This window comes from Tetrao urogallus (genome assembly GCF_951394365.1).
Source record: "Tetrao urogallus genome assembly, chromosome: 9".
NCBI lineage: Eukaryota > Metazoa > Chordata > Aves > Galliformes > Phasianidae > Tetrao > Tetrao urogallus.
This window is the reverse complement of record NC_136822.1, coordinates 2,030,580-2,051,340: the sequence shown is the minus strand read 5'-3', so window position 1 is coordinate 2,051,340 and position 20,761 is coordinate 2,030,580. Positions and strand designations below refer to the sequence as shown.

The 20,761-nt window shown below is 49.4% G+C and overlaps 1 protein-coding gene across 3 annotated transcripts; it reads right to left on the bottom strand.

Annotated features, from left to right (window-relative positions):
• Positions 1–2,141: 2,141 nt before the first annotated feature.
• On the bottom strand, positions 2,142–20,214 carry SAP130 (Sin3A associated protein 130; the record flags this gene model as incomplete). Of its 3 annotated transcripts, none has more annotated exons than XM_079539769.1 (20): positions 2,142–2,300; positions 2,513–2,626; positions 3,299–3,402; positions 4,296–4,421; positions 4,678–4,926; positions 6,104–6,465; positions 7,144–7,248; positions 8,503–8,674; positions 9,557–9,859; positions 12,361–12,482; positions 12,719–12,860; positions 14,062–14,166; positions 14,451–14,541; positions 15,109–15,259; positions 15,816–15,940; positions 16,694–16,818; positions 18,094–18,205; positions 18,984–19,142; positions 19,732–19,970; positions 20,103–20,214. In XM_079539769.1, 20 exons carry the CDS (start codon positions 20,212–20,214, stop codon positions 2,142–2,144), a joined length of 3,177 nt encoding a protein of 1,058 aa, XP_079395895.1. The 3 variants fall into 3 exon arrangements, with proteins under 3 accessions (XP_079395895.1, XP_079395896.1, XP_079395897.1); XM_079539770.1 differs by having other exon boundaries at positions 8,503–8,671; XM_079539771.1 differs by having other exon boundaries at positions 4,678–4,923; positions 8,503–8,671.
• Positions 20,215–20,761: the final 547 nt, after the last annotated feature.

The window sequence follows — 20,761 nt, the reverse complement described above, 5'->3', positions numbered from 1 at the left end:
CCGAAGACAACAAACAGGAAGAAGAAAAGTTGTGCCGCTGCAGCCAAGGCAGAGCGGCTCAGCCGGTCCGCACACGGCAAAGCGCCGCGCCCGCCCTTCGCTCCCTCGCTCCTCGTCGAGCACCAGCGCTGTCCCGGCAGCGGGCTCGACCCGAGGCAGCCCCCCGGCCCCGCCTCACCCCTCCCGGAGGGCGGCACGGAGCCGCACAAAGACGGACCGCCGGACCTCGCCGGGCCCACGGCGCGGCGGACGCCGGCCTGCGGGGCTCCCGGCTCCAGCCCGGCCGCTGCGGGGCGCTGTGGGACGCGGCCCCGGTGCCGGGCGGCCCTTCCCAACCTCGCGGCGGCGGCGGCGGCGGCGGCTGCCCACCTCCTGCCCCGTCCCGGGCCGGGCGCGCTCCGCCTCTCCCCTCCTCAGCCCAATCGCCGCCGCCGCTGCTGCCCCGCCGCCGCCGCCGCCTGCCCCGGCTGCCGCCTCATGGAGCCATGGGCCCTGGCGAGGCTCCCCGGAGAAGCGGGCCCGGCGGGCGTGAGGGCGGGCAGGACCCGCCGGGAGCCGCGCTTCCCGGGGCCGGCGGCAGCGAGGGGAGCTGGAGGACTGGAGCGAGGCCGAGGGAAGGTCCTCCGCGCTCCCGGCAGCCTCCTCCCCGCCTGTGAGGTAATGAGGGAAAAATGCACATAGTCCGCCAGCTTCCCGTCGGCCCCGCGGCAGCGGAGCGACCATAGAGAACAGAGGGCGCTCTGCCCGCCTCATAACCATAGATACGCCGACTTCCGCTCCGCGCAGGGGACGGCCTCCTTCCGCGTCACGTGACGGCCGCACGTGCGAGAACAAACAGCGTCGGGGGCGGGAGGGACGGCGGGAGGGCGGGGCCTCAGCGTCAGGGAGCTCCTACGCCCCCGTCCGCGCGTCACCCCGTGGGGCGGAGGGGGAAGACCCCGGTCACGTGGCGGGGATACCTCTCTCCCATTGGTTAGCGGCCGGCGTGACGGCACCGCGGAGGAGACATGCGGGACTGTGGGAAACCCATTCCGCGGCGGCGCGCGGGGAGCCGTGCGGTCTGCTTGACGAGCCCGCGGGCGGGAAAACGCTGAGAGGGCTCCCGGCGGGGCTGGGCCGCTCGGAGCCCGCCGAGCTGCGTGGGAACGGTCGAAACTGGCGGGCGGCCCGTTGAGGGAGGGAATCCCGCCTTCCCCAAGCCGCCCGTCGCAGCGGGAGCGGGGTGCCATGTTGGCCTCCTGCGAGCCCAGGAAAGGAACGGCGATGCGAATCACTTCCCTCTTCGGCACAAGCGGCCGTTCCCGCATGCGTATTCCCTCCCGCTGGCTCCTTTCAAAGCCTTAATCCGATTTTGAGTTTAAAGGTAGAATAGTTCCGCTGGCACAAAGGTACACAAACCGCTCACATACAAAAACCTCCAAGTCCTTTATTCATATTTGGGATGCATGTGGTACATAAAATTAACGTTACACCAGCTACAGGAAGCACCCTGCTGCAGGAGGTACTTCAAAACAAGCATCTCGGAGCACCCACAGAGACACACACAGACACTACAAAAACCACTTGGAAATTATTTCCCACCCCCCCACCCCCCGGCACTTTTCCCTCCCCCCACTTTTATTTTTTGTTTCCTTTTTAAAATTGACAGCTGGGACCTCTGACCCACTGAAGGCTCTGGACGCGGTGCAGTGGCACGGGTTTTAAAAGGCTCCTTCAGACACTGGAAGGGCAGAACTGAACGGGGCAACAGAAAGCAGTGTTGCGTTCAGTGCTTTAAAGCATGGCCATCTGTGCTCCCACACGTACCTCAGCCCGTTCACCCTTACTCTGTTACAGGAGAGCACTGCCCACCACACTGCATCGCTAGTTCCAATTAGTAGGCACTGACACATCAGGAGGGTTAAACAAGTGAGACTGCAAAGACTTGAAAAAGGAATGAGCCTGAGAGAAAGCGTTGTTCGTTATGACAGATCACTGACAATCCCTTCAGGTCACCAGGCTTTACATGTCCATCTGTTGCCATCTGTTCTCTAAACTCATCCTTTTTATTCAGATGCTCTGCTTAAAAATAAACTCAAACTACAAAAGGTCTCAACTCCGTTCTGTACATGTTCTCCATTTCCAGAGTCATTATTCTGGCTTTAGACCTTCTCCTTTCGCTTTAATTTGGATACTTTCTTGACAGTTCCATTCTTGTTCAGAAGCTTCAGAACACGATCCTTGTGATCCAAGACCTTCAGCATCGAGTCCCGAGCCTCGTTAATTTGATCCATCACAAGTTTACACCTCTGCATATTCCCCTGAAATGAAATACTATCATCACTAACAGCAGACAAATAGTCAAAGCAAACTACCTTTTTATAAAGTCACCATTAAATGATGACACAGAAGTTTTTTTTTGTTTGTTTTTTTTTGTTTTTTAAGCCAGACTTAGCACTTCATCAGAAAATATCCTGCTGCAATTACTAAAGGTAGAACAATTCTTCTGAGCTTAGAGGCCATAGGAGCCTACCTGTATCAGCTCATTGATTCGATGCAGGTCGTCATCAGTTGCTGCCTTTTTCTTAGGTATGAGCCCCTCCTGTAAGGCAGTCAGTCTCTCGTACACATCACGCTCCAGGTTTGTCTAAAAGACAACAGCACTTCATGAGAAGGTTCACCACCAGGCCAGAAAACATCTGCCCACATTAAGAAATCTACGCAGAGAAGACAAAAATCCCTCTCAGCTGCTCATGTTAGTAATTCAGAAGATGGAGCCTCTGATGTTGAGTGTGGCACTATTGTTCTTACTAAACATCCTATTTACAGGATTGCTCCACTTCTGAACAAACATGGAACCTAACCAGAACTGCTTCCCCTGTCTCTCACAATACTATTCCAGGAATGCAGAGGTTTTGGGGAGTTTGGTGCTAGAATGCAGAGCACCTACCTCACCCCCAACCTGAAACAGAAGCATCCAGGAATGTGGATCAGTGCTGCCTCCTCAGATCAGCCGCACCATCCCAAACAGACGCTTCTTCAGACCTGTGCATCAGCAGGAGGGAGTTGCCAATTTTGATCATCTGTACAAAATACATCAGCTCTTATGTCTGGATCAAAATCAACACTAAGTTTCCAAGCCACTTACGCCACATTCCTGAGAAAGGGGAAAGCGTGTCCCACTCCCTTTGGGCACTACACACCAGCTTATGGCATCCCTGTCTCAGGTTGAGCATGTACTGAGCTTGTGAAAACATCCTGCCTTACAGAGCTCCATGTTCCCCGTGGTACAGACAGCTGTCACGTCCCATGCACCTACCAGCTGCAGCAGCTGTGCCGCACAGAGATGGACCTTCCACCCTTGTGCACGGCAGGATACACCCTTCTGATTGGCAATCTCCTGTAGCATAGCTTTCTTCTCTTCTGTCACCAAAAAACACAAACACATGTTCAAGTTTCAGGAGTCCACCAGACCTCTGTTCTCAAACAAAAACTTCAACCTAGCTCCTGCTTTCCACACATCCGAATAAGTAAGAGTCAGCAACCCTTGGACTGGGACAGGAAAATAACTACTCGTCTGCCATGTTACCTGAGGGCTGCTCTCACTCATCAATGGGTTATCTGTATTTTCAGATTTTGTTTTCAACTGTTTTTTCCTTTTTCTAAAACGTAGTGTTGTTTCAAACACTGTACACGAAGCAGCCAGCAGTCCACCTCACACTGCTGACATACATATCTGCTCCTTCCTTCACGTCTTCACACAGTTGAAAAACCCAGTCTGCTTATAGATTCTGACATAAGCCAAAAAGCCCGAAGGACAGAATCTGATCTCAATTTTTGTCTTACTAGAAAAAACGTTCCATAAAAACCCACCAGACCCATCTGTTAGCTTGTAAGACTCGTTACTCTAAATTGGGAACGTTTTGATTACATTGGCAGGATTGTTAGGCAGTACGAAAGCCTGAGTGCTAAGCCATAACGTATCACCATAGAGTCTGCTTAAGAATTTCTCTAGGCAGTTTTTCTATCCTTGTACATAAATACATTTCTCAGTAACGTGAGACTTTACACTAATTAGACAGATAGACGGTTGTGTCTGATTCTATAAAAGGGAAAATCCTTCCCTTTCCTTCTCAGCCTCGAGAAAGACTGAAGCACCACCTAGCTAACCAAGTCATTAGCTCACATGACCGCCGCTTGTTCTCCAAACTGTGAGCAAAGCCTTCCTGTAGGGCTGCTTATCAACATCAGCCAGCCAAGACTGTTTCTCAGGCACCAGCCGTGTGCCGAGCGCCGGGTTCAGGCAGCACACCGACCTTTCACTCGCACGTCGCTGTATCTCTGGAAGTGGTGGTAGGCGGCTTTCCAGGGGTTGCGGTAGTGGCGGAGCAGCGTGATGGGCGGCCTCGGACGCACAGGGACATACCTCACACCTTCTTCATCTGCAAAAGGATTCACAGAGAGCTGCGTCACTACCTGGAGCAGGTGGAAGTGGGAGATCAGCACGGCAGCCATTGTGACAGCAAATGGATGAGCGCTGTGTTGTACAAAGTCCCCAACGTCACCATACAGAGGAGCAGGTATTTGGAGTCTCCATTATTTGTATTTTGTAAGCAGGAGAATTACAGCGTGCCTTCCTTAGGAGAACAAGTAAATACAGACATTCAGAGAGGAGAAGAATGTCAGAGATGACATTACCTATATATTCCTTGGGAGGAGACTTGCGCTTCTCTGCCTTCACCAGCAAGCTTTTGGCAGTAGATTTCTCATCATCAGTGCTGTTTGTTTCCATCATGTCCCCTTCCTCTGTGGAGATGACGTGCTGCTGCTTACGGGGTTTTTTCCTTGGGGAGGCACCAGGTGGCAAATCGCTTGGAGGCATCGAAAGGTTGTTGGCCAGCAATGCCAGAGATGGAGAGACAGTGCTTGTAGTCAATGGAGGGACTGCTGGGAGGAGAGAAAGGAGAAGAACCTCAACTATCAGTAGCAAAGAGGTAACAGTACCATGTTTTAACACCATCTCTTTCAGGGCATTGTGAGAAGCGTGGATTCCACCACAGATGCAGTTCACCTCTGTGTATACGAGGCCAGGTACTAAGCCAGGGCCCATCACCAGGACAATGCCTTTATTCTAACATCCCCAGAACAAAAATGATAAGAGACTGATCTCACTCAGTTCCTTCATTTTCAAGGCTTGCAGCAGTTGAATGCTATTGAAAAGGAATCCGTGCTAATATCTCCCAAGTGGTAAGTAAACATCTTTGAATTGATCTTTCACCACGGATCACAGTCAAAAACAGGCAAGTCCCTTTGGCAATGCAGGTAGAGTCAGATGTAGTCAAAGCACAACTGCAGTGCCTTGCAAGTGTGCTTGTACTGCCAGGCCAACAGCCTATGTCAGCAGGCTACTGTACAAATCAACACACTTCTGGAGCATGGTGGCATAGCAGCAGGAGCTTGAGGGAATAATAATCCTTCACATTTGCAGGGAAGAGCTCAACCAGCCATGACTGAAGCAAGCATGCCAGGTGATACGCAGCAGAATTTCTGGGATGAAATCTCAACTGAGATTAACTGTACTGATTTGTATTATACCAGCACTGCTGCTGACAGTGTTCTAAGCACGCAATTCATACAGACTCTTAGCAACTGGATTGTTTGAAAATGAAGAAAGCAGTCCCAACCCGGAGTGGTTTTCACAGGAGATGGCAAATAAGAACTTAAGAGATGCCTGCTTAGTTGCTATTCTGCAGTTCTTAGTACTTGAGACAGGAACCCTCTCAGACACTGCAAGCCCTTTCCTCCTAGGAGTTACTAACTTGTGTCAACTGGCAGCTTAACCTAAGCCTTTGCTTTCCATTTACTGGGCCATTAAGACCTCATACTCTGCTCACACAGCATTTCATACCTTAGTCACGCCACCAAAACCAAATCCCATGTTCTATACTGAAAAGCAGTAGGCAGGGAAGAGGACTGTAAAAAGAAGGCATGAAGGAACCCCTCGACTTGTGTTCTGTGCCACCGTGGAAGAGATGTCATTCCACTTTCAGGTTGCTTGTATTGAGACAGTGGAGAAATTAGGATTTCAACAAGAGAAACACCTCAGTGCTTAAAAACAACCTACCAGATACCGGTCGCATTATGTCCATAGGCTCCACCTCCTCTTTGATTTTTATCTCTGGCACCACAGGTCCCAGCACTGCTGAAAGGGCCCCGCTCATGGTTGCTGGAGGAGCAGGTGCAGCTACAATTGTGGTAGAAGTCGGTGGAGCAGCTGGGACGGCTCCTGGAATGGTGGACAGAGCTGCTGCAGGCTGCGAGGTGGGGCTGGCTGCGGCAATGATGGTTGGAATGGCAGAAGGGGGCTGCTGGGAGGAAGGAGGGACTGCAATGGTGGGCTGCTCGCTGCCCTGGTTGGACACTGCCTCCATAGACACTGTGACAGGAGTGGCCATGGACACGTGAATCTCAGGTTTTGGCTTGGCACTGTGACATTGAAAAGGAAAGTAAAACAAGCTGATGTCAACTGCATTTCAGTCACGACCTTCTAGCGCAAAGTAAATGAGCCCAGTGGACTCCGATCAGTTTTTTCCTGTACAGTAACACCTGGCTGTAGTAGCTGGAGAATGTATCATCTCAGCTGTGCTCTCCTCTAATCCCTTTGTGTAAGGTGCTCTTCTCTTCTAATGTACAAGCAAATCCCATGACTGACTCCAGATGGCTTCAAAACACTCGCAAAAGGAGCGATACGGTTTCACAATGCAAACAAGCAGAATGTTTACCAAAGCTGTACTGTCCCTCATCCTCTCTGCGAGAGCTCACACTGTGGGCTGGTAGTTTTAAATCAGTGACTTAGAAAGCCACTGGATACAACTGAAGCAGGTAGAAGATCCATTCAACTTCCTTTAGCATTAATGTCAAAGAATTATAAAGTTCCACAGCACAGCCTTTAACACAGTATGGTTATTTTCTTGTCACTATCCTCACCCAAGCTCATAACCATATCCTTTAAAGGCCTACTGCCTCAGCTTCGTAACAGAATCACGTCCGTTCAAAATCATCACGCTGACAAATATAAAGCACCTTTCACCAAAAAAAGCCCAAACACCACAGATCAGACACACCAAAGGAAGCCAGTGCAATGCAGTTGGTTTTCTGCCTTACCCAGCAGGCCTCGGTGATCCAGACGTGCTCCGCATAGTGTTCTCAACACGTGTGCTCGCTACTTCAGGTGGCTGAGGTGGAATTAAGCTTTTACGGACTGCCAGGCTGCAAGACAAGGGCAGATCTAAAGCTCCCACCTCTGACACAAAGATAAATACCACTGAAAGTAAAGGAATCAATCCTCTCCTGCCAAACCCAGGATAGAAGTCAAATGTGTCTCTGCACGCACTCACTCTAACTGATCTGCTACGGAAAGTCTTGTTTTTAACCAACCCTCTAAGTTTTATTTTCTTTAAAGATAAGAGATTGGTTGCTCTGGCTGAGACTCCCTCACGTTTGGGGTTTCTCCAAGAAATACCAGCCTTACTTTCACCTTGCCAGTCAGGGCATCTTATTGAGACCGCCAGGCTCTAGATGTGGTGGCTGGAGGGGAAGGGAGATCTGGCAACACCAATGTCCTGCACAACCCCAGGACAGAGCAAACTACCTGGAACTAGGCAGCACAGCACTAAGACAGGCAACTGCTTTACTTAGTTGGAGTAGACTGTGTCAAAGCCTGGCTCCAGGATCTCCAAACCCTGCATGTGGATGTTAGACAGCTCAGTCCTGCATTCAGAAAAACATTTAAGAGACTTTTCAGTCCCCCGTGAGGCTGAAAGAGAGACTGTCTTCCAAATAATCAGCCTCTCAAATGGAAACATTTTTCAGTGATCTACATCTGCTTCTTTAATTTATGCTTCATTTTTACAGCTTGCAACTTCTCTGCTTTAAAGGTTTCCACCCAAACGAAAAAAACCAAAACCAAAACCAATTTTAGCCTCATAGAACATATCAGCTCTAAACATTTTCAGTCTTTAGTAAGGAGGAAGTAGACTGTTAATTCTAATGCTTTCTCCTGCCTCTTTTATTCAGGCATTTAACATTAAGCCAGAGAACATGAAGTATTTTAAGTGATTCCCTCCCCTTTTCCTAATCAGTTTTCACAGCAGGGTACTAATCCATCCTTACTATTCATCCACAGACTCTTCCAAGAAAAGCACTGAAATCAAAGCACGGATTTCTAATTTTAGTAATTGACCTCTTTGGATTTGAGGTTTTCTTGCTTAGATTAACAAAAACCACTTTCCCTTAAAAGGTCACTTTTGAAGCTAGAGACATCTTATTACAGAGAGGAAGCAGCAGCTATGATCTGTCCTGGAGGAGAAGAAAATGGGTTTCACAGATCTGCAGATCACTTGCATCCACTGCTGACTGCATAACCTGCCCGGACTTTTCCTATTCACATTAAGGTACTTCCATGTAGCTGGGCTAGGTTGAACAGAGGTGTCATTTCTGTGTCCCCCCTTCAACCTTACTCACCCATCTGTGGTTGGCTTCTTGCGGAGGATGCTCGGGCGTGGGGAAGAGCCCTGTGCTGGGGCACTGGCACTCTGGCTGTGGGTCTGTACAACTGTAGTCGCTGCAGAAGCAGTGTTGAAGGTGTTGCTAATAGGGTTGGCTACAATGGTGGCTCCATCTGCCAGGACTACTGCTGGGAAGGATGGATGTTGGCAGAGCGGAGAGAACAGAAGAAGGAGCAGTTACTGAAGGAGGTTTGACAACAAAGCAGGTGTTTGCAGAACACATGCTGTCCCTCTGCTCCTCTGACTCCCTCAATATTCAGCTGTAGCACTTTCAGACTACTTCATAACTAACACCTTAACTACTAGCACTCTGCTGTCTAGGCCTGCTGCAGGGCAGATGGTAACTGCCCCTTGTCTAACAACTGCTGGCTACAGAAATACTTTTACCAGAAGAAGGGGAAGACACAAAAATTGCTAGGGAGGTCACCAACACAACCGGGTCTGCTGGTGGAGGCCACGTGGCAACTTAGAGCTGGCAGCTCATATTCTGAGCTTCTTGCCAAGCCCTGCTAGGAAAACAAACATGCAGAACAACAAGGCAGGGAGTCACACTGGTATCTGCCAGCACTGCAAAGAGTGGATGCTCTTGGCTGCTATTTTCCCCTTCCTTCAGTCCATCACTGGGGTTTGATCACACCAATCTAAACTGGAGGTACCTCGCTGTGTTTTACTGCTGCAGTGACCCAACGCACAGCTGCAACAGTTCAGTGAGGATCTGCTTGTAAATGGCTCTTCCCACAAGGCCGTACTGAACTGCTGAACGCATTGTCAAGTTTCTCCTGCTCACATAACCCATCCAATGCTACCCATACGTTCTACCCAGTGTGCCTGAAGAACACTAGTGAATTGCATTCACTAAGTATTTAGTGAAAGAGAACACACACACAGGGATGTATCTGGTGTTGAGCATTGGCACCGCTCGAGATCCACCACACAAAGTCATAACCCAGAGTTAAAGGAAGCCCTTGAGGCAGAGCACTGCACAGGAGTTACGGGTTCTGACCACTCACCTGAGGTCTTGGTGTCAGCCTGGGGCTGCTGAGCGCTGATGGGCGCCGGCTGCAGCCCCTGCGTGCCAATGGGTGCAGCTGGGTGCAGGCCTTGAGTCCCAATTGGTGCTGGCTGGATGCCCTGGGCACCGATGGGCGCTGGCTGGATGCCCTGGGCACTGATGGGCGCCGGCTGGATGCCCTGGATGTGGCGGGCGTGGGATGCATCCACAGTCATCAGCTGCATGGGGTTGAGGTGCACAGTGGATGCCACCCCCACACCCGTCTGCGCCGTGATGGCAGAGTTGGGCGCCTGGGCTGAAACTGCGGGCAGCAACACGGACAGCTTGTCAGGCCTGGCCTGGCACTTCAGCCCCACCACCTCTCACCCCATAGGTACTCCCAAAGTTAGTTTGAAGCAGGAATGAGTTTGAGAGTAGAGAGGCCACGTTGTCTCCACGTTGCTTGAACTTTTTTTTTCCCCCCACCCCACATTGCAACAATGAAGATCAAGGTTTGCCTTAAAGTCACGCTAAGGTTATGTTTCTATACCCAGTCTCAGAAACCTGTGTGCTATTTTTGCTCACTAGAGTATTTTTTTCATTGCTTATTTTTACACAAAGTCTCCAAGCACCAATAGTTGGCACTTTTCCTGCTTAAGTACACTAGAAGCCTAAAGGAATTCTTTTCAAAATACAGTCTTCCACAGAACTCGTTACATCAATTAATAAAATTGCCATCTTCGGCTGTACAAAAGCACGTGGAGAGGACAGACCCAAGTGTAAGCACCTTAAAACACAACTCACTTCCCACATCAGCAAAACAGCTCCCCTTCACACAGCTGGACAAAGTGTTCTGACCCAGAATGCAATCTTATCTGACTCAGAACAGGCAATTACAGACTGGGTCCCACAGCTAGAATGAGCACATAATCCATGTGGTGTTCCCAGTGAGGCACCTACAGTTAAAAGTTCAACTAGTTCATTTGAACGTACAGCTCTAACAACTGTGGTTGCATCTTTCCAGGTCTCCCACCAGGTGTGCTGCACTTCTCACAGGGAGCATTTAGCAGCCACACTGGACTACCTGTGGCTCTCCAGAGCTCCAAATGTCACAGAACAGCAACGTCGTTTCTGCAGCCATGCACAGAATGAAGTGCTAACTTGCAACGCTCAGTTTGTCCACTAACAATTGAGAGCCTTCTCAATGGAACGAGCTGGTTTTGTCACAGGATTTCCACCATGTTCTTGTGCTGACCAGCCCCTCTAAAAACTAAGATACAGCACCAGGTCCACAGAAATGGCTTCTGCTTACCACTTCTGCCAGGGGTACTCGAGGTGAAACGCTCGTGGTGGAACTGTCCATCCAACAAAGTCATTTTGGAGGCTGTGTAAACACAACTGGCTCTCGGAAAGCCAAAGCTAACATCCTTCCTCAAAACACACGGGTACCTCTCAGATCAGTGATCTTTTAAGAAGTTTCCTCTGTGCTTTTAGCTAAGTCCTCCACAGCTGTCCTCAGCATAGGTTTGCATCCCTCCTTGTACCGTGTCCTCTGCTTTGAAGTATCACCAGTTACTGCCCTAATTAACACCTTTAATTGACGCTTCAAATCAATGTAATAAGCAAAATACCTCCAGCAATGAAAAAAGGTCATCTTTTAAAAAGATTAGCTTTAGCCTATCATTGGCCCCATATGCCTCCAATACTGCAACTCCTAATGGTCTGCTTTGTGGACTTGCACGATGTCCAGTGGCAGCATGAACGACTGCTGTGACATCTGTCCTTGCTGCCCAGCAGCACACTGCTGTTCTCCCCCCCACCAACCGAGTGCAGGACAAACAAACAAAGCATTTCTATCCAGGGCTCTGGAACCATTCAACCACAGCTGTCAGCGCCCAGTAACACTGCTCAAAATGCAGGAAGGTACAGAAGGAAGCCCCTCTGTCCCTATCCCAACTCACCCAATCACCCCAAAGCCCATGACTTACAGTCAAGATCTGAAAGTTGACAGTGAAATTAAAGTTTCAGTGTCATTAACGAAGAACAGACCCCAGTAACACATCAATTCCCTACGCATATTTTCCCAGTCAGCAAATGGACTCTGCAACCTCCACGTCCTTCCAAGGCCACTGTACTGGTCAGGAGTAACATGCCACCAGCAGACACACCATGAAAACCCAGATCAGGCATCTCCTTAGAGTTTGGATTGTGGAAATCACCACATCTGTCCTAAGCTACTCAGCAAGGTGAAGTGCTCCAAGTTTTTGTCTCAAGAAAATGACCTTAGTTTGGGATGGCAGCATTTGCTCACATGATATGTGATTGGTTTTTTTTTTTTTTGCTTCTCTGCAAACTACTGCAACAATTCAAACTGGTTATTGCCTGATTCTGGTAAACAGAACACCAAGAGCTTGCAATGCAACTTGCTTTCTGTTTTCAACTCACACTTCTTTCTCAAACTGTATATTCAAATGAAAAGATACCAAAAGCGGGCTTCTCAGAATGTTAGAGAATGAAGATGCATAATGAGCTCTTCCAAAACAGATGAATTCCCTTGTTTTTTGATTTGTGAAATCTGATACTTTAAAAGAGACAAGCTTCTGGATATCAGGTTTGAAACTCACAACAAAATGGTTATCAGCTGTGTGTAGCAGGCCTCTGAAGCCGCTCAGTGCTCCTTGTAGGCTTAGGGGAAAGCAGAAGTCAGACTCTGTGCCCTGTTACCAGAAAGGAGCACGCAAGCCTCTCAGCTGCTCCCAGCGCTGAAGCTGGTACACAAACAAGCGAGCAAAGCATCGGCCAGCTCAGCCCACAGCTCCTCACCTGGGTACTGGCGGATGGTGGACACCGAGCTGGTGATGGGGGTGTAGGTGTGCGCAGTCAGCGGGTAGGCAGAGGGCGGGTAGGTCGGTAGGAAGTACTGGAACTGGACAGGCACCGACTGCCTGCAGGCAGCAAGAACAACAAGCGTCACCGCACTTCATCTGCTTACCTCCAACTCCTGTCTTCGGGCCGCTGCCCGACTTTTGTCATCTGTCATAAGCTATCGCATTCATTAGCTCTTGTGATTAATTCAGAACTACCAAAACTCTCTCAAGACTCGTGCCCTGAGCCCAGACAAGCAGCAAGGCACTCAGAAGCTACTCGCACTCTCTCATTCATAGAGATATTATTTCCCCACCTGTTGTCATTCCTGGTTTCCATTGCTACTGGATTTGGAGATGCCCGGTGACTGGAGAGGGGTATGAGGTTACTCCTCTCTGCTGTATAGTCAGACTGAATCCGGGGAGAAGTGTGTGTGATCTGCTGAGGAACCACTTTAGCTGCAGAAAGACAAACGTGTCATCAGTCAGAGAAAAAGTTGCAGAGTCAGAATTAGTTCTCAAAAAAAAAAAAAAAAAAAAAACACACACAAAACAACCCAAACAAAAATCAAAACAAATAGCAGAAACAAACCACACTGAAAAAAACTACACAAAAACAAACAAAAAAACCCCTGTCCCAAACCACAAACCCCCAACCCCACTGCCAAGGTGCCCCCAACCTCCAATCATTTCCTATCCAGTGATGATACATTACTTCAACAGGAAGAATCATAGGGAGGCCTGGGTTGAAAAGGACCACAATGTTCACCTAGCTTCAACCCCCTGCTATGTGCAGGGTCACCAACCACCAGACCAGGCTAAGAAGAAACACAGGAAACTAAACAAATCCATCTTACACTTTTTCCATTCCACTTGTACCAGAATTCTAAGACATTATAAGTGTTTTTGTAACTTCTAACTGTTAAGAGGTGAAGTAACTCCAGAACTTCAGTGAAGTTGCCTATTTTTTCCTTCCAATGATCAGCTCAATCCTTCCTGCTGTCAATAATTTATTTATCAATATTTTCAAAGCAAACTTGACAGACACCAAGGGAAATGAAATATATGGTAGGCAAATACAGACAGAGGCAAATTCATGGCAGGAAAGATATTAAAAAGTTTCAAGGGAGCAACAAAAGGAAGTGGGCAGAACAGAGGAGATGAACAAAGGAAACTTAAGTAGATGTGTTGGAAACGTCTCACGCAGACTGCACTTCCAGGATGTCTGTATTTAAGCTTGCCATTTTTAGGCTTCAGCTGTTTCACCTTCAGATGAACACACAAGCCTTGACTGAGCTGCATCCAATGCCTCAAGAATCATGGGATTCTTGTACAAAAACCAGCTAAGAAAGCCTTATCACCGAGCAGTGACAACTCCTAGTGCATACACTGCAGATTCTGCAATGCCAGAAAGCCTACGTTTGTCTGAAAATTCAATTGAGGAAGTTAATGAGCCATTTTATTACTTATTCCTCCTAGAACATCTATTTCTTCCTGGTACTGAAATAAGCTGTGCCACTGCAGACCTTTAGTTGATTTCTCCCAGCTTGAATTGATTTGCTTCCCTTCCCTGACGTGCCAATGCACACAAATATTGCTAGCATAAACAGTATAACCAAAGTACCCAGTGCACATTTCTCCTGGAACTGAAGTCACTCACCAACTGGGATGTTTGAGGTCGTGACAGCTGTAGCATGGGAAGAATGGGAGGGCATTGTCATGGTGACAATGGTGCTTGTAGGCGCTTGGGTGTGAGAAACAGAACCTAAGAAAAAAAGGAGCATACGAGATATTTGTGCAGAGCTCAATCACACAGAAGTATATCTACATCCAAATGAAGAGCAAAAAAACCCAGCCCAGACAACCCCTTGGTGAGCTCAGCAACTTCTCTCCTAGATTCTAATTACACACTTCCAAAAGCAATCTTTAGCAGAAAGGAAGGTTCCCTCAGATCTAATTAGGTTCTAACTTCAGCGTAGAGAAACAACAAGAAAACCTCAACAACCTCAATCAACCTCAATATAGCATTATAGCATTATGAACACTCACCAGCTGTGGTTGCTGAAGCAATGGTATTTGTTGCTAAAATAGGTGCCACTGTTGCTGCTGCCACTGGAGTACCAGTACTGAAAATGGTTTTCTATTAAAAGCAGAAAAGCTTCAAGTTAAAATACTACCACATTTTTCAAAGAATCACAGAATGGCCAGGGTTGGAAGGGACCTCAAGGATCACGAAGCTCCAACCCCCCGCCACATGCAGGGCCACCAACCTCCCCATATCACAGCAGCCCAGGCTGCCCAGGGCCCCATCCAACCTGGCCTTGAACACCTCCAGGGATGGACGGGGCATCACAGCCTCTCTGGGCAGCTGTTCCAGCACCTCACCACTCTCATAGTAAAGAACTTCCCCCTCATATCCAACCTAAATCTTCCCTCCCTCAACTTCAAACCATTTCCCCTTATCCTGCTGTTATCTACCCTTTCAAAGAGTTGACTCCCCTCCTGTTTATAGGCTCCCTTTAGGTACTGAAAGAATAGATACTGAAGGGATTTTTGATATTTACTCAGCTTGGAATCATGCCGCATGGACTGTAAAGAACATCAATTTCTAATCTAACATTCCTTTCCCAAATTTCATCTTATCCACCCAAATGTAAATTCAAACGATGCCCGAAAGCAGCAGAAGGGCTTCCCCTCAGCAGCCTACCTGGGCCATGGTGTGGAGCTGTGGCTTCTGTGCTCCTATGGCTGGGTGGGATGGCAGTGTGATCCGCGTGGCCGCATCGCGGGGCTGTGCGGGCCGCTGGATGCTGATGGCTGCAGAAGGTGGGTGCTGCTGGATAGACAGGGTGGGCCGGCTGGAGAGAAAAACAATCATGAAGATAATTCTGTGGATGCTAAATCTGAAAGACAAAGTGATGCGTCTGGCTCTGTTTTTTTCCTCTCTCAAAAGAGCACTGCTATCAAAAACGTGGTGAAGCAACATCAGGAACTCAAACTGCACCGCTCTGTCCTCATCAGGTGCCTGCCCTAAATAGCTCTGTATAAAAGCTCTTCTTGTCAGGGATGCTTTACAACATTCACTTGTCACTCTTCATTGTGTCTTCGGAAAAAAAGATGGGCTGAACTATCTACAGGCTCCTAGAAAGGAAACTCTGCTTTCCAGGGAGCAGCAGTTCAGAACTGATTTGTTGTGCCCATTTTTGTAACACAGTGCAACAGTTCACCTTCGTAGTAACTTTTATTCACAGAACTGAAAGCTCCCGTAGTGTGCAAGCACTCCTGTTTTTGTATTGCACCATCCCACATCCAGAGGACAATCAGCTCAGGATGACTAACACGTTTCCTCCTCCCACAGCCTCTGTGCAGTCAGAGCACTGCAGACTGGAAAAAAATTGCCTTAACCATCTTTACCTGAGGGTTGACTCTGTGGCATGTGCTGCTGTTGTGGTTATAACAGGAGACTGAGCTCTCGTGGCTGAGACAGTTGCCACCACAGCAGGAGGAATAGTGCTTGAAGTTGTCACGGGTGGACGAGACTGCAAGAACAGAGACAGGCATTCAGAAAAGAAATTCTGCACTTTAGAGAATAAGTAGGAATTATTTGCCTAGAATCACCTTTTTTAAGATCTTATCACTAAGCTTCAGCATTCCATGATGTTTTCAATCTTTCTGATTTGATCTGCAAGCTCCTGTGGAAATCTACTCTAATTTTTAAAGGACATACAGAGGGCACCAACGACCAGGAAGGTTAACAGAAATTACTGCAGTGCTTCTGAAGGATTTTAGGAGAAACAACAAAGGCTCCTTCAGAACAGGTTGAAACCCCATACTACAACACATATAGGAAGGCAAAGGTAATTATGTTGGGATCTTGAAGCATGAAGTTATTTGACCCTTTACCCTAACCTTGAACGTTTACAGAGAGCAGATACCCACAGTCTTTCTTTAACATGAATGTAGAAGCTGAGATCTTTTTGGCAGCATACTACATTTATTATTATTATTTTTTTAAATTCTACATCAATACAGTTAAGAATAAACACCCATCTGCACAACATGCTAGGGCTTTCAGACTAAAACTCCACTATTACAGTATGCCCTGCTCCCAACTTGTAAGCATGGGACTAACAGGACCACTTCACAGCTTGCTCTCAGACGTGGATACCCAACAAACTGAATCAGAAGAGAGCTGCTGACAGCTTCAGCCCAACAAATGTTATGGACTGCAAGGAGATGCCAGGAGGAACTTGGAGCAGGTGGTTCTGCAGAGCTGCCTGGCTGCTACCTGCCTGGATTGGCTGATGAATGATGTGCTGAACTGCTGGCTGAGCAGTGGCTGCATTGGGCAGCTGGGATGCTGGTCTCAGGACTGTAGTTACTTTTGAACTGGACATCACTGCAGCAGCTGCAGCACCTGGGAAGCAAACCAAGCATGTTAAATAGTGCATACAAATGGCTCCACTAGCACTGCAGAGACAGGCCCTTGTGTTAGCTGGTACGTATTTCTGTTTAGATAACAATGGTTTAAAAGCAAGGCTAGGAGCAAAAGTACTTTATATTCATAAAATGATGTCTGCCTTTCCCCTTTTAAGTGACTTGGGTTTACTGATGCTTCTCATTCCCAACAGTAACCTGATGTTATAAACCTGATAGTTTTCTATTCCTAGCTAGAGAAATCAGTAGAAATAATTCAGCTTGACCACTGAGCTAATGGGGAAACAAGTTATCTGATACCAGGAATATCCCTGCAATAAATAAAAATGGAGAAAAAGTCACCAACAGTTTGTAAAGCTGCAGCAGCAGAGAGCTGTGGGGTTTTTTTGTGTCCACAGTTTGCTGACTCCTGATCACGTGAAACTGCTCTGAAAGGCAAATAGCTTTGAAATCATTTGATGGACTGCATAAACATTCCTGACTGAAACTATGTTGGGAAGTGGTATGCAAGCTGAGAGAAAGAGATCAGGAGAGAAAATACACTAAGTGAAAACCCCAGGTTTATGCTGGTTGTCCTACAGGAATCAGGCGACCAAAAATACATTGACTTGAGCTGCAAATAATGCTGCAGCCCTTACAGCTATTCTAGCATGAGGTCAGATCTCTGCACGCAACACTTTTGTTTCCCTTGAGCAGTGGCATAATATCAGATCTCAAAGGCAACAGAAATGCAAATGGTGCTTTGAAATTCAGACCAACTGAAACTTGGAGACCCAACTCACAAACGTTTGGAAAGTGCAGCTTATCAGAAATCATTGCACTGAGCTTCTTGTAAAGGGCTGCCCTGCTGTTTTTTAAGCTGCAGCAACTGAAGCCCTGAGAGACAAGAGCTTGGAGTTGGCATCAGCATTTCACCCAAGGGCAAATGCAAATGATATATTAGCACCTATAAGTGCATACTGGAATGATCCTCTATCAGATAGCTACAGGGCTCAGACATCACTGTGGTTCACTGAGAGATGCTTACTACCAAGAACATCACATTCTGCACAACAGGCCAATCTACGCCAGTATGGTTTCAGTTTTTTGGCTTTTTTTTTTCCCCTCTTTGAAAGCATTCACTGCTAACAGCACAAAAGTAGAACAATTGAGGTCGCTATACCACATATATCAGCAGTGAGGAGAGTTTCAGAGACAGGGTGCGTTGCCCCAGCAGGCAAGCACAACAGGCAGCCACACACTGCTCAGTGCTTACCTCGAGGAAGGTGGGAAGCTCCAATGTGTAGAGGAGGCCCAGGAGCACTACTTCTGATGATTGACATCTGCACATTAGTAGCCATAATATGGTGCAGGTTGCTAGGGTGGCCCTGCAGAATTAAAGACATAAATCACAAAATAAACAGGGAGCTCTGTGGGTAAGAATTAACAGCCATTCTGACAGCATTACCTCAAGACTTCTAAAGACAGAAAAGACTTTGTAGAAATACATGCTACAAAGAGCATCACAAGCGAGTAAAGAAGGGAGAAGTCAGAGCCAGCTGACACCATACTGGAAGGATGTCAACATTTGAGAGATCTGTTTTTCTGTTGGCACACAGCAGACTGTCAGCAGCCACTCAGACACCAACCTGAGACATGTCCATTCTGCTACCAGTGGCCTTAAAGGCACAGATCTCTAGCACCTTGCCATTCAGGTCAAAGGAACAGCAGCACTCTGACAAACACTGTAACAAATGAATTCCATTTTCTAGCAGTGCTGGACTTTTTATGAGTAGTCATGAAAGTACAGCATATCCAAACTCAAATCCTCCTAAGGACACTACATGGAAGCCCTGAGACTTCAGAGGGTTTGCAATGAGTGCCCTGGCACACCGGCTTCAAATTTAATTATTTAAAGAACATAACAGCTTTGGATATGTTTTTCCTATTGCAGTCTCACTGCCAGTTGGATGATTACACCAACTCAGGAGCTTTCTACAGAGCCAGCAGTAACTAAAGCATATTGCTCCAAGCAGAATTGACCAACAGAGTAGCCACTGGACAGGGAAGCCTGCTCTCTGCCTCCCCCCTGCTTCAAGAGCTTGACCTGCTGTGCCAGTGCTACATTGCTCTGACCTTACAGTGATTGCAGCAGAAAGCACAGACCTGCTGTCCACTGATGGTGGCCACGGGGATGGTTGGAGCCTGCGGGATGCTGCTCTCCATGGTGACTGTGACTTGTCCAGGAACCTTTGTAGGAGCTGAGAGGGTCGAGGGTGGTGCAGGGGCGATGGGCCGGCTGGGCATGGTGGGCTTCAGCGGCGGCTGCAAGAAAGAAGTGTCAGGAGTGCTGCCAACTCCCAGGGGAAACTCAGGGTTGGAGAAGCCATTGCCGGAGGTGGAGGGGAAAGCTAGCTTTGCCCAAAAGTAAGTAGGGCCAGGGGCCTGAAAAGCCATTCCATTTTCATCTAGGACAAAAAGCATGTTTTGTGCTGGAATTAGGCAGCTTCTAACACAAAGCATGGATCTGTCGGGGCTGTAGCATTTCTCTACACGCTGTGCATCAGCAGTTTGCTTCATGTTCTCATCCACTCTCACATAGAGAACATTTTCAGACTTCCCTGAAGTCACTCTAAGGAGTGCAAGAAACCCAACCCTTCAGGATAACACTGTGATGCCAGGAAGCATAGCACATAGAACACCTCCATCCAGAGCCATCAGAGTACAGAAACGAAAATCAAACAATAAAAATAGGGAACTCCTTGACTCATGTTCAGCACTTCAAGTTTTAATACAGGTTAAAAGAAGAAACGCACCTACAGCTATCCTAGAATTTCTCGAGGGGAAAAAAAACCTCATCAGTAATCAACTTGCCTTTCTCATTTAGACGCATTCATCCACGACCCCTCCTTACCTTCATGAGCCCATCTGAGAAGGAGAGGGGCACAGCCGGTGCCAGGTGTGCAGGTGGGGCTGCCACCGTCACGGGTGCTCCGGGAGGCACCGGGTGGTGCGGGGCCAACATCTGCACCTGCGGGTAGGGCCGCACCACCACGGGCTCCTGCTTCTCCTCGCGGGGCGGTGCAGGAGCGCCAGGGCCCAGGTGCTGCTCCCTGGGGGCCACCTCGGGGTCACGGACAGACTCATCGCTCGCTGCAGAGAGAAGAGAGGCGTTGAGAGCTGAAGCGACGCAGAGCCGAGCGGAGCCGAAGCTCCCCGCCGCTCCCGCTCCCGCTCCCCCTCCCCCCGCCGGGGCCGCACACAGCCCCGCCCCATCCCGCTTACTCGTGGCCGCGGGGGCGATGAGTCCGGCAGTGCCGCCGGCGGGTCCGGTGGGCGGGTTGGCTCCCAGTGCGGCGGGAGGCGCGCCCGAGCGGGGAAACTGCTGAGAGCTCATCTCCGCCTGCAGACAGAGCCCACAGAACGGCCGTTACGTCGCGCCGTGCGCATCACACCGCCCTCGCCGCCCCCGCCCCGAGGGTTCCGCCCCGCTCATTGGGCGCGGCGCCAGAAGCCCCGCCCCCTCCTCGCCCCGCCCCCTCCGCGGCAGCCAATGGGTTGCGGTTGCAGCAGCGCCCTCAGGAGGCGCCGAACCAATGGGGGGGGGGGGGGGGGGGGGGTTGGGACGCTGCCCAATGGGGGCCGCCCCGCCGCCAGGCCCCGCCCCGCCCCGCCGAGCCGCCCGGCGGGGCCCGGATGTGTTCGGGAGCGCGGCGCTACCCGCCCGGCGCAGCCCTGCCCCGCTCTGCCCGTCCTAAGCCCGACGCGGTGTCCCGGGTCTGCCCCGCCCCGCCGTCGCTTCGCCCTGCGTCCGCAGCGCTGCGCCTGCCGCAAACTCCACCGCCGCTCCCCACCCGCCGCCGGCCCCATCGCTGCCCTCGGCTTCTGACAGCCCGCCACCCGCTGCCGTACCTGCCCCGGGGCGAGGCCCCGACTCTCGCTGC